Source organism: Spodoptera frugiperda, chromosome 17 (assembly GCF_023101765.2).
Source record: "Spodoptera frugiperda isolate SF20-4 chromosome 17, AGI-APGP_CSIRO_Sfru_2.0, whole genome shotgun sequence".
NCBI classification, from domain to species: Eukaryota; Metazoa; Arthropoda; class Insecta; order Lepidoptera; family Noctuidae; genus Spodoptera; species Spodoptera frugiperda.
Genome location: NC_064228.1, coordinates 8617789 through 8631160, shown reverse-complemented (window position 1 = coordinate 8631160; position 13372 = coordinate 8617789). Strand labels below are relative to the sequence as shown.

At 38.8% G+C, this 13372-nt stretch overlaps 1 protein-coding gene across 3 annotated transcripts in view; it reads right to left on the bottom strand.

Moving 5' to 3' along the window:
* The window catches only part of LOC118276831 (rho guanine nucleotide exchange factor 12), a 199432-nt gene that overhangs the window by 3019 nt on the left and 183041 nt on the right, over nt 1-13372 (bottom strand). For all 3 annotated transcript variants that reach the window (XM_050700006.1, XM_050700004.1, XM_050700007.1), the window contains 13 exons: nt 9008-9111; nt 8407-8535; nt 7818-8059; nt 7283-7467; nt 6571-6732; nt 5969-6119; nt 5359-5471; nt 4425-4538; nt 3788-3888; nt 3115-3337; nt 2499-2635; nt 988-1128; nt 446-559 (listed from right to left, as the gene is read on the bottom strand). In XM_050700006.1, coding sequence (XP_050555963.1) covers nt 446-559; nt 988-1128; nt 2499-2635; nt 3115-3337; nt 3788-3888; nt 4425-4538; nt 5359-5471; nt 5969-6119; nt 6571-6732; nt 7283-7467; nt 7818-8059; nt 8407-8535; nt 9008-9111 — 1916 coding nt within the window. The remainder of the gene's footprint in view (nt 1-445; nt 560-987; nt 1129-2498; nt 2636-3114; nt 3338-3787; nt 3889-4424; nt 4539-5358; nt 5472-5968; nt 6120-6570; nt 6733-7282; nt 7468-7817; nt 8060-8406; nt 8536-9007; nt 9112-13372) is intronic.

Sequence of the window (13372 nt, the reverse complement as noted above, 5' to 3'; positions counted from 1 at the left end):
TTCACGTTAAATATTTCAACGCCACACAAAGTTATGACGCTCTCAGGAATACTTCTGTAGCCTTAGTAGGAGTTTACTTTACGTTAAACAAAAACGTAAGCAAGAGCGCATTCGGTCCTCTTGCTTTCGTTCGTTCATTCGCGCCGACTTGATTGGTCGACGCGAATGCACTTATCAATTAAAGCGTCAAACTCGACCTCGTTAAACGTAAAACAAACTTGTAATAAGCTCTCTGTCAAGACAAATTCTTTTTAAAACGACAAATATAACGTGATATTTAAATACAACTTAAAAATGAGTAACATTTCTATTTTCGGTCTTAACTAAAGCTGAAAAAGTCTTAAAACATGATTTATTGTAATAACATTGCGTTTTAAATGCCCTTTAACTAATCAATATAAAGACATTTTATCCTGAATGAAATTAATTTAAAAAAGCTACGTACCTTGCGCGTGCGCGGCGAGCAGCAGTTGGTGTAGATCGGTGGCGGGCGCGTCGTCGTCCACGCTACTGCTGCGGGACATGCCGCCGCGGGACGACCGCAGCTCGCCGCATACGTCTAGGGGGGGGGACATAACGTTACTTATCGCTCTGTTATACTATACAGCAGACGGATCCCCTACATACATGCATAACTTCACGCCTGTCTGCCGAGATCCTCTATTAATAAGCAATTAATGCCACCTATAGACACTGGCAACTAGAGGCTTGATAAATGTTTTCTAAGGGGGATCTTAGGCATTTTTTGGGGCTTTATACTACACTTATATTTACATATATAGGTCACAGCAGATACAAATAAATTTCGAAGTTATTGTAGGTCCTAAAATGAAATTATCAAATACAATGACTCCTTAAATTATTTGAGGATATAGGCTTAATTTCTGGCTTTAACGTCCTATTAAACTCTGAGTTTGAATTCAACTAGAGAAAGAGAGAATCGAAACCTTTTCTTTTGTTCCATAATTACAATAACTCCCCACTTACCAACTTCTCCCAATGCGTCGGCGACGGCGAGGTCTGCGAACTGCGCGTAGCTCTGCGGCGGCACGCCGAGCACCGAACCCACTATCGATGACTTCGCGCGCAGTGCCTTCGCGATCACTGAGTCCAGGCGGCGCAGGCGCTCTGGGGAAGGAAGGGACTTTGTTAACGTTTATGAAGGAAATGAATCACTACTTATTGAAATATTTTAGCCCCCTTTACGTCCGGGAGTAGTTGACTACCTAGCGGGTTTACCGGGGCTCCGGCTCGAAAAGCAGGAGTAGGAACGGGGTGGTTTTTAGTCAGTAAGAGTCTGACGCACCCTCTCGCCTCGCCCAAGGCGAAGTCATTGCATGATTCATTTCCCCTTTAAATAACCTTACGCACTAGAATTAGGCCTTAGCGGTTCGTATCGCCTGATGCGGTTGTACCGCGATTACATAATAAATAAGTTATTTCGCATTTTCAATACAATACATTTTTCAAAAATAATTATACTCCCAATCACTGCTCTTTGTTTCAATTTTTCTAGCTAATTTGTTTAAAGAAATAAGTAATTTGCGATTACCTACAAAATTCATAGAAAAGAATTGTTTTCGACAAATTAATAAAATTTATTGAATTGGACTACTTGTCAATTGTAGTATTGAACAAGTGGCTAACCACAGGGGGCTTACACATAAGTATTATTAACGGGAAGGTAATTGTTATTCACAATAAATTAATTTACAACATTGTGTTGAGAAAATCTTTATACATATACTGGATCTGTTAGCAGACATAAGAAAGAACAAAAGAAAGAAAGATAAACAATTTATTTACACTGAGTAACGAGTACAACAAGTCGAACATAATCATAATATTAAGATTTAAAAATAAATTAAGAGTAAACAATAAATTCTTTGAAGGTTCTTTGAACCATTACAACAGGTTCCTAAGGTTATATACATATCATACAATATTAAAAACACTATAAGCTTCTAACAAAAATAACACATAATATTTAAAAAATAATAATTTATGAGATCAAAATTACATCACAAAATAATTGCCAATTTATTTGTGGCAACATTTTAACGCGTCTGGAGTTATAGACTAGTAAGTATAAAATCTATCAAATTGCACGCCTTCTGTAGGGTTTATTTAGAAGGAGAAAAATATTTCAATTAATTTTCCCGCTATGAGCTAGGCGAAAAAGAGAGTCAGACTGTTACTGACTAAAAATCGTCTCGTTCCTTTTTTTTTTATACATTTTTTTTTTCAGGAGGGAAGATCATGCAATGTCTTCTCTCGCCAGGGCAAAGCGAGAGGGAGTGTTAGACTCTTACTGACTAAAAACCACCCCGTTCCTACGCCTTTGTCGAGTCAGAGCCCTGGTAACCTGTTTAGTAGTCCACAACTTGAGATATCGTTTCAAATGATAAGTTTGATGAAGTCGGCAATCCTCGTACAAGAGTAATGTTGTATGCTGTAACGTTTGTAGAGTGATTGTGGGGCCATGTATGGTACATTACCAGTGTGGGTGTAGACGCGGTGCGCGGTGAGCGCGGCGGCGGCGGCGGGGGGCCGCACGGTGACTGCCACGGGGGACTCCAGCGCCGCGCCCAGCGGGGCCTGCGTGCTGATGCGACCTACGGTCGGGCGCCGGGGCCTGGGGAGGGGGTTCATTAGTTTTACGGCATACAGGTACAGAAACTACTTATCGAATAACACTTTAATACGTAGTTAAAAGACGCATAGAACATTTGAAGGAAAATACGTTACGTATCTTTTTCTGATTATAAATCAACGTTCGAAATAAATGTAATTAACACTCGAAATCTTTTACAATCTTGACCTTTTTTTTTCAAATATTGAATTAGTAAATGGATTGGTTAGATAGAAAACCAGTCAACCAATTTTAATATGTTAAGAGAAATAAAAAAAAAAACTAAAATGAAATAACCTTAACCTTACTATCTGATTTTGCTAAAAGATATAAGTATCACCCTTTTTAAAATATTTTAATCATTTTATCGAGAATAAATATACAACATTTTTAACTTTAATTATACAATTATTTCTAAATATTTACACTTCTGCTTATAATTCTAAAAAAATAAATAATGCAAGAATATAAATCCAACTCACTTATGCTTATCCTCCTTCTCAGTAACCTCAGCCTCCTTATCAGTAGAACTCCTGTCCTCAACGTCAGTGTTCCTCTTGTCGTCCTCTGTCCTCTTGTCCTCTCGTTCGGCGGATGTCCTCTCTACAGAGGTCCGGTCCTTCTCCGGTTCGACCGGTTCGTCTCCGGGGGCCGTTGACGATGATTTCTCTGAAGCGTCCGATGGGTTGCGGGATACGTTTATTCCTGAAGAAAAAATAAAATAATTGTAGAACAATTCCGTTCTGAGGCCTTAGTACAAGTTTATTTTATGTTCAACGAGAGTGCGTTCGGCAATCTGATTGGTTGGTTCATTCGCGCCGGCCAATCAGAACGCCGAACGCTCTCGTTTCGTTTTCATTGAACGTAAAGCCAACTCGTACTAAGGGTACCGATTTGTAATTTTTTTGTTTATTTCAATAAATAAAGAAAGAAGTTAGTTCTGTAGTAAGTATAAATTCTAAACCAAATCAGAATAATTGAATTCACGTTATTCGATTTTTTACTTATGCTAAGATATGATAAGTAAGTTGTATTTTTTTTAAAGTGTAGAGTGTAGTAGAATTATGAGTATTATAGTATAGTGAGTATAATAGAGTTAGCAGTGTTTTACGACATGACAATTGTAATTGTATTTGAAAGTATATGAGTACATACCGGAGTCGTCAGCGGAGCGCGAGTGCGCGTGTTGCGTGGGGATGGTGGCCTTCAGCTCTGTCAGCTTCGCCAGCGGCGCTTCCTGGATGTGCTTCACCCAGCTGGAAGGGTAAACAAATGTATTTGTTAGTATTATACCTTCGTAGAGTCGATCCGGGTATTATTTTATGGTTGAAAGAATTCAGCTCATAAACTTGAACTCTAAAATATTAACGTCTTATCGGTCTCGACAGAGATATAAATTCAAATAGTATGACAATAGGTTCACCTCCTATTACATGGACTTCTAACACAAATGGTGAAAAATTGATGTGCATTGTACAGCGGCATTACGTGCCATAATGTGCACCTCTGCATTTGCTTGCGTTGCGTAAAAAAATTAAATAAATTAATTAAAAAAACAAGAATTAAAAAATGTTTTGTCCTTGGATTAGGTAGTTGCATCAATGAATGAGAAACCTTCTTTTTTTAAAGTCAGTTGAACAAAGCTAAGAATTTCAAGTGCGAAGAAATATTACGTATGTATTTCTTGTGATTTTATAGTCAATAAATACGCTTAGCTGTTTATTTTTTCAAACGGTAACAATGTTTCCTCTAAAGAAAATAGTAATATTAAGAATAGTAGTGTAATACTCACGAGGCATACTCGGGCGCGGAGTTGGCAGACAGTTCGTGCATCTGTACTCCGTTGATGTTCATCAGGAAGAATGTGTTGCGCACCGCCGCGTTGGGCCGGAACAGAACCTTGTCCCTGTAGACATAAAGTTCATTGTTAGTTGACAATGTCAGAGGTTATATTTATTGTTTATAAAGAAGCAAACATCAATTATATGTTTAGTCTTTCGTATTGTTACTGTAATTTAACTACTAAAGAGCTTTTGATGGATAAAAAATAAGATACAATATATAAAAAGCCTGAATTTGCCAAAAAAATCGCAAGTTTAATATCTTAGTAAAGTTTTTAGTTTAGTTTAAAAAAAAACCGTTGCCCCACACTAGGATTTTCTCCTAAGTCGTGGGTGTGTTTACAAACATACAAGTTCACATACACAGTACAATACAAAGTAGGTATATCTATTTTAAAGAAAATTACCTAATTTGAACTAATCAAACAATTTGACATTAAATAGAATATTCACAAGATAGTATAGTAGCATTAAATAAAACATACTAGTGGTCGCTTAGTGGTCGAAATTCGACCATATACGATTTAATTTACAATATGAACCACTTAACATACGTTCAAGGATAATTTTTATTTAACCTAAACTCAAACAAACTCTTTTATAAAACTCTATTCATATAAGACGTGAGAACTGTCGATTTTGACATTTTGTCAAATACGATCAGATTCTATGCATGGTAGTGTGTGTAAAGTTTTATTTATTGATTTAATGTACTTTATAAGCATTATTTTTGAAAAATATTAGCGTTCGCAACTTCTCCTACACATAAACTATAAGTTTACCAAATTTTATGTTCCTACGTCCGCGAAATTTTCGTAAAAAGGTCTAGAAAGTTTTTGCATCACGTATTATTAAATAAAACATATTATAAGTAGTAATACTGACCACTTGATAAGCGGCGACAGCATGAGCGACTGGCTGGGCAGCGGGATGGGCTTCAGCACGAACTTGTCACTCTCCCGCTGCAGCAGCACCAGGCTGTCTTCCAGCATCAGCGCCTGGGGGGGGGGGTAGCACGTTAGTGGTACTGACGACTCAATTAGGTACCCTTCACTCTCACTCATGAGTGAGAGTGAAGGGTACCTAATTGAGTGAGTATGAGTAATAGTGAGTTAATTGTGTCACTATTATCTAAATGTGTATTAAAAGTAATCAGAAATATTGTTTTTTAGTTTTGTTTTTAGTAAAAAACGTCCCCACATTAGGATTTTCTCTTGTATCGTGCGTTATAAACATACAAGTTTACATGCACATGACACCCCAAACTCAAAACAACAATTTTGTGGATCACACAAAGAGTTGCTCCGTGCGGGAATCGAACCCGCTATACGTTGCACGGCAGCCACCGCACTAACCGTGCAGTCAGATTAGTAAGATGGTGTAGGTAATATAGTGTCTAATCTAAAGTAATTTAAATTATTGTAACAAATGTAAGTGACATGAATATAATGAGTTACATTACTGTATGAAGTTATTACTTGAGTATGATACGTACGAGTACATTGATCCTCTTGGAGGAGTCGTTCCGGAGGGTGAGGTCCCCCTCGGTGGTGAGGCGATGCTGCGTGAGGTCGAGGCGGCGCAGCTCGTCCCACTCGCTCGCGCTCGGGACTCGAATCTCTAACTTACTCTGGATTGTGCGCAGTCTGGGAACAAACATACATAGATTAGCATTACATCAAATATAACTCATAGCCAATACATTGTGTTTCTTAGAGTTTAGGGGTGCACTCAGACATATTTTCTTAGTTATCAAAAAAATATGGTTTTCCTTACGTACAAAGTCTAGGGAAATCGTCTGTCTAAAGCTTTCTTTACATATTAACAACAAAAAACCATAGAGTTTATTACAAAAAATATGGCAATAGGCTCGCCACCTATTACATGGGACTCACAATATAAATTGTGAAAAGTGGGTGTACGCAATGGCATTACGTGCCATAATGTGCACCTCTGCCTACCCTGCTTCGGGGATTAAAGGCGTGACGACATGTATATGTTTATTATAAAAAAAAACTTAAAATTGTCATCCTAACACTTTAAAGCTAATAATCAATTTGCCCTGTACTTTCAACTTATCCATACAAGATCATGTACCTGTGTTCATTCTCAGCGGTTCTGATAGCAGTATCGACCCTGTGCAACACGTCCTTGGCGACATCGTGAGCTCGCCGCAACCTCGCCACGTCCTCCTCCGTCTCCTCGCCCTCCACCACCGTCTTCAGGATACCTTCCAGCAGGAGCTGGTATTTTGTCAACCTAGAGAGGACAAATATTATAGAATTAACTAGAAGTCAGGCACAACAAGTCTATGTATAGTTCCAAGTGATAATAAGCCAGCATTCTTGCAATCTAGGATCCTTAAAAACCTTTTCTGTAGGGATCATGTGGTGCATCAGGTCCATTTAACCGATACGACCTTCAAACCTTGAAGAAATGAGCCTACTTCTTTTTATAAGGCCGATAACGCACCTGTGACTCCTTTGGTGTTGCGGGTGACCATGGGCGGCGCTGATCGCTTACCATCAGGTGTATGCCCGTTTGCCATAAAAACGTACCATGACCAAAAACCGGTGTGAGTAAGGTTACTAGAAACCCAATTCAGAAAGCAGGTAACGCATTTGGAACTCCTTTGGTGTTCCGGATATTGTTTGTCATCGCCGGTTGCTTACCATCAGGTGGTCCATCTGGGGCCTTAGTCTGCTATTACAATTGTGTCAGAATGGTCGATCATTCTGACACAATTGTAATAGCAGACTAAGGCCCCTGGTCATTTACCTCCTTATACAACAAAAAGCAAGTAACCTACCTCTGCCAGACACAAGCCAGCATATCCTTGAGCTGCAGCCTGCCACAGAGCGGCTGCTGTTCCCTTGCAGCGAGGAACTGGTGCAGTTCCTTACTCTTGCGCCTTCGTTCGCGCAGCGCGTCCAGTGCCATGCGCTGTCCGCGGCAGAACTTGGACACGCATAGCGCGTAGCCTGAGTCTCCCAACTGTGGAGAAAGGAGATGGTTAACTTAGAAATTGGTCGAGTGTCTGAGTGTATCTATTTTTATATAAATGAAGGTTTCAAGTTCCATGTTGTTTAAATGAAGGAGAAAATATTTCAATAGTGGTAACTGGTTCATAAAGGATCGGCTAAATTAGACAATATTTTTATTGATTACCGTTAAAAAATGCAAATGCAACTGACAAGCAAGGAATCCCAGGCTTCATTTTGGACTAACAGAATCTTGTCTAATAGGGATCAGGGTTTATAACATTACTGCTTGAAACCTAGGTAAAGCCTTGTATACATCACATCTGAAAGTGTATCCTTGTAATGGAAGTAGCTTCCACTTACCGTATTCAAGAGTGCATCAGCAACAGGTCTGATCTGTACAACATGGTTCCCTGCGTCATTCCTGGCGGTCCGCAGGTCGGAGTAGAGGCGGGAGTGTCGCTCCCTCACGGCGGGGAGGTTGGGGAACAAGGCGCGGAGCTCCTCCGCCGCCAGGAGGGACGCGTGCCTCTCCAGGGGACGGAGGAACACTCCGCCCAGCACTCGGAGCCAGCGCACGTGGGATCCTTCCGAGACGATCAGTTCTGGAAGAAACAGATGGTGATTAGAGTGGTTTATTGAGGGGATTTTGATGAAATTGAACGGAGAAAATTCGTTCTAGTCTAATAGGGATGATGACTGGGTCAAAAATAAATTATTACAACTTTTCAATACAATAAAATATTCAAAAATAATCACACTCTCGTTCATAAATTTGATGAACTACTTAATTTTCGACGTCAAAAACTTATGACGTCATAATAGAGTATTTCATACAAAGTTCATAGAAAATATTCATAGTTTTTGACGTTTCGAAAACAGTATTGAATTTGACTAGTAGGAAACACGCCTTCTCTAAGATATGTTAGCTTCGACCTGCAAGCACACTCACCATGTATGACCTCCTGCCGCTTGCGCAGCGCGGCGGAGAGGTCGAGCCCGTCCAGCACGTGCGGCGGCAGGCTGTCCGCCCACTGCGCCGCCAGCGGCTCCTCCTCCTCCGACCAGTCCGACTGAGACGCTACACGACAAACACAAACGCTGTTAATTCCACGAGTTACTTATTTTATGGCTAAGAATATCTGTATCATGTATAAGAGTAGGAGAGAAACATAAACGGGTCTAGCTTGCACCTTGACGAAATAAAGATATGGAAAGTTGACTGGCATAGAAGTTGTAACTTCTTAGTATTGCGAATGGTGCTGATTGGTTACAGGGGACTTGGTACGAGTTTGCTTTATGTTTAACGTGATCAAACGAGACCACGTTGGTTCATTGGAACCGGCCAATCAAAGCGTCAAACGTACTCTCGTTTCGATCGTAAGAAAACTCGGTAAACGTAAAGCATACTCGGACAAAGCGCTAAGATCATTCAACATTATTGCATCCGATCATTCATTATCATTCACCTGCCCGTTTGCCTCTTATCCTACTACAAAAAAAAAAAAAAAAAAAAAAAAACAATTAGTCAAAGATTTGAAGATGCTCCTCACCTTGCTGCTCAGCAGCGACGGTGTTGCTCTCATTGCTCCTGGAGGAGAGGCTGGAGCTGCTGGAACTGCCGGAGGGGGCGGTAGCCGCGCCAGGCTCCAGGTCACTGTGGAGACAAACGTCTTACGTCAATTATATATGCCAAGAGACAAAATACATTTACAATCTTAACATTACGCAATAAAGTTCAGTATCACTTGACATAGTAACATCGGGTTTCTTTGTCCCTAGGGTTGACCCAAATTCTAACAAATAGAAATCCAGAACAAAGTTTTTCATTGGTCTAAAAGTTTGGGTCAAAGTTACCCTCTAGGATCAAAGAAACCCGATGTTACGGTACTGTTTGGCTGAATAAACCAAAACTTTTCCCTGATCGTTAAAAATGCAACACGCTTTATTGTCTAAACAAAAGCACCCTCTTAAGGTAAGCGTCCACAGGCCCGCATCGTACGCATCGCACGCGTCGGATTTTAGTTCGTCTTGTATAGAAGCACACAACAGCGTCCACTGATCCGCATCATCAACAATGCCTACATGCGATGCGTACGATGCGAGTCTGTGGGCGCGTACATTTAGCAGTAATTCGCAAAACATTATATTGTTGATTGACATACAACTAGCCAGATTTTTAGCGAAAAGACTAATTGAACGAATGACGTCGTTTCGCAATATTGATATACCTATTCCCATTGTGGATCTTGGCTTCGCATGTTATTTGCGCATCGATCAAATTGACTGTAACCTGTAGGAGTTTGGGAAATAAATAATATCTGTTTTATATTCTAATTATTGACGTGTAAAAGTGTTATTTTGTAACGAACAATTAAGACAGTTTCTCTGTTAAAACATCGTTTTTATAGATCGCAATGTAGGAAACTTTCTAAAGAATCTCTCTCGAATTGTATTTTCATGTCAGGTAAAATAGGAAATCCTTAATATAAGCACATACTTCAAACAGAAGCCCAGTGTATATAGATGCAGGCACAATGTTCTCACCCCGGGGATAAAAGGCGTTACATTACTAATAGAGAAAAGTCGGTGTTAAATACCTTTAACATGAATTCTGTCTACCCCTTCATTGAACCAAAGACGCCATGTTATATTTATCCATAACTAGCTTATAACCCAATATCAGTAAATACGTAATTAAGTCCGTGTGCGCAAAGGTTAGGAGGAAACGCGCGTCCAAACATCGGACGGGAAGCAGTAAAAGCAATGCTAATTCCGTACCGCGCCTTATGAAATATATGTGCTACGGCGTTTGAGAAGTCATGGCGATTTACATACCTATATACAGAGATATTAATTAGATGATGGTGGAATTAATATTAGACATCTTTAGAAGAAGATATTGGAATAATTTTGTAGATTAGACGTTTTACAATCATCAACAATTATGTGGTTTAGTTACCTGATGAAAATTTCCATTGAAAAGTGAGTAATAGAATGCTATGAAGGATAAGCAAAGGTTTACACAATAAATGTAATGTTTATTGCAAATTATGTTACGATTTCTATGTAATAGAGGTGAACCTATTAAACATCACGAACAATTATAAACTCTGTGCTATTACTGAGAATCTTGTAACGAACCCGGGACTAAAAATACGTAAAACCAAGTTGCAAGCGCAAAATTATCACATATTAGAGTATTACCGCAAATAACACAGCACTAACGTGACTAACTACAGGTTTGTCATTAGTAAACTTAGTTATAGAACATAAATATCATTAAAATTGATGATAAGATGACGAGCACCTAGCTTCACTGACAGACAGATTGACGGACAATTCAATTTGACGTTTCAAAAGTGCCTAATTTAGGATTAATTGAAATAAATGTTTTGACTTTGACTATAAATTAGTCACTATTAAAAGTCCTTAAAAAGAGCATTAAATAATATTCATAAAATTGGCAAAACCCCCGAAAATTCCACTAAAACCAACCAAGAACAAATTACAAAAACGCCTTTCATATAAAACAAAAAAAAAAAAATCAGACAACTCCTGTCCACACTCCCCCATAACACCCTCCATAAATAAATCAGGTCAGTTCACCAGCAGGTAATAAACGCCGCGATTGTGATTCAGTGCGGCCAATACAAGTCTCTGAACACTCTACAACACATTCTTAGAGACGTGACCAGAATCAGAATGGGTGAGAATAGACTGAGCCAGAATAGGGGTGGGAGGTTAATGTTGGATGTTTAAGGAAACGGATCGGGTGGTTATTTGTCGAATTGTTTGAATTAACATTAAGGGAAGGTTTCTGGGCTTATTTTGTGGTTTGGTGAACATGTGTCTTCATTACCATAAAGGGTTGGATGTTGGATTTTAACACGAAAAGGGTTTTTCGTCAGATAATGCTATCATATCAAGAAGTATACTTTTACATAGCAAAAAATATCAATAAATAATAATGACAAATATGTAGTAATACTCATAACTAATGTGAAATTAATTAATGAAGAACTCTTTATAGAAATAGAGAAAGTTTTCTATGACCAAATCAGAAGATTCTCTTGGGATCGTATGGTTATAATAACAATGCTTTCATGCATAATAAACAAATGACCTATATTAGCCAACAATAGAACTTGAATTCAAGTGTCTTTAAAAACATTTTGTTCTAAATACATTAAAAGAAAAATTGTTTGTCTGTAAATCGGAATTATTATCAATTAATCTTTCCAATTCTATTTCGATTACACAGCGATCTAATGAATTAACTATGTCAAATCTAGAAATAATTTCTAGCAAGCGGTTATTTTCGCTATCACTTTAAAAATTAATTAAATGGCACGTCCCGAGCGGAATTTTCCGCCGGCCATTTTAATGGCACAGAGCAAAGTGCCATCAGGTGGATTGCTTTGAAATTCCTATAATTATGAGGTGTCCTCGCACGCTTGTACGGCTAATGGGAATCCTAGGAAACTTGGGATTCTTCCACACCGTAGTAGGTGGTTCAAGGTAGAATATTTATGGGAAAAGTTATGGTGTCAATTGGGAGTAGCATTGTAATCTTCTGAAGACCCTATATGTATAGGTGATGTCTAATGGGACAAGAATACTAAACTCTCTTATCATTTTCGCCGAAAGCTAAGCTCATTTTGATACACACTTTTCAACAACAAATTTTACTCATAATTTTATTAATATTTCCATATAAAACAAAAATATTGCTATCTCCCAGACTAGGTGTATATGTAAACGAGCGTATAGGATAAGAGCCGGCAGCTGATAATGCGCGACCATCCGTTTATCATAATCGTCCGGTATGCCGGCGATAATGTTACTGCTACTGTTCGACGCCATGTAATGATTTACAGACAAACAGACGAACAGAAAATCCAAAAAAAATAAGGGAATAAAAGAGAAACGATGGAATTTCTTAACAGGAATTTACGGTATGGAAATAGCATATCTAGCTTCACGGACGGACAATTCTATTTTGATGTTTTAACAGAGTATTCTATGTAGATAAATAAAATATTAATAGTTTGACTTTAACAGTCATATTTTTGTTTAGTAACAATAAACTATTTCGATGATAATGCAACGCTTCTTAGCGTCAGTCAAGTATAGCTGAATTAGCCGACATTTTTGATCGAAAATCATCTGATCCAAGGACACAAAACTAGTTCTTATTTCCCATGTGTCCTCACTCCTTAGTAGGTCGATAATTGGATTTGTACGTGGTAGATAGCTTGCCTCTTTCGTAGAGAGGGAAGAAAAAGAGGGCGCACGTATTATTACACCTCAGAGACCAATGTATTGGTATACCAATGATAGAACAAAAAAAAAATCACTAACACATTATTTTACAAGTCCAATTTTTTACATTAAGAAAAGTATCTGTAATGTCGGTGTTTGGTCACTATCTCGCCTGGTGACAAGTGATGATGTGATCTACGATGGAAAACGTCTGTCCATAAACAACCAATTCACTCGGACCATGATGACACCCAGGTATAATTGTACTCCTTAATAGTTAAATGATACAAATTAACTGCCGCACTCAGAGACATTTAATAATTACTTAAACTATTCCTTGGTAACGATTTTGTATCTAAAATTGCCAAGGACAGGGTTAAGTGACCATTAAACTACTCTGAGAACGGCGGTAAGACTGTAAAACAAAATAGCCTCATAGCTTGATTTAGCAGCTTAAGCTGCAGATAGCTCAATTCTCTTCATCACCAAAGACTGTTTACCTTTCTGATAGGGTCCTTCTAGCCAGCATGGCGACTGTGGGGGGTTGCCTACCGGCCGGTAGCGACACATTCCTGGAGACACGGGGCGGAGCCGGCGTCGCCATGGTAACGGCCACTAATCACCACTTCGCGACACAGTAATCACCAGTCAAT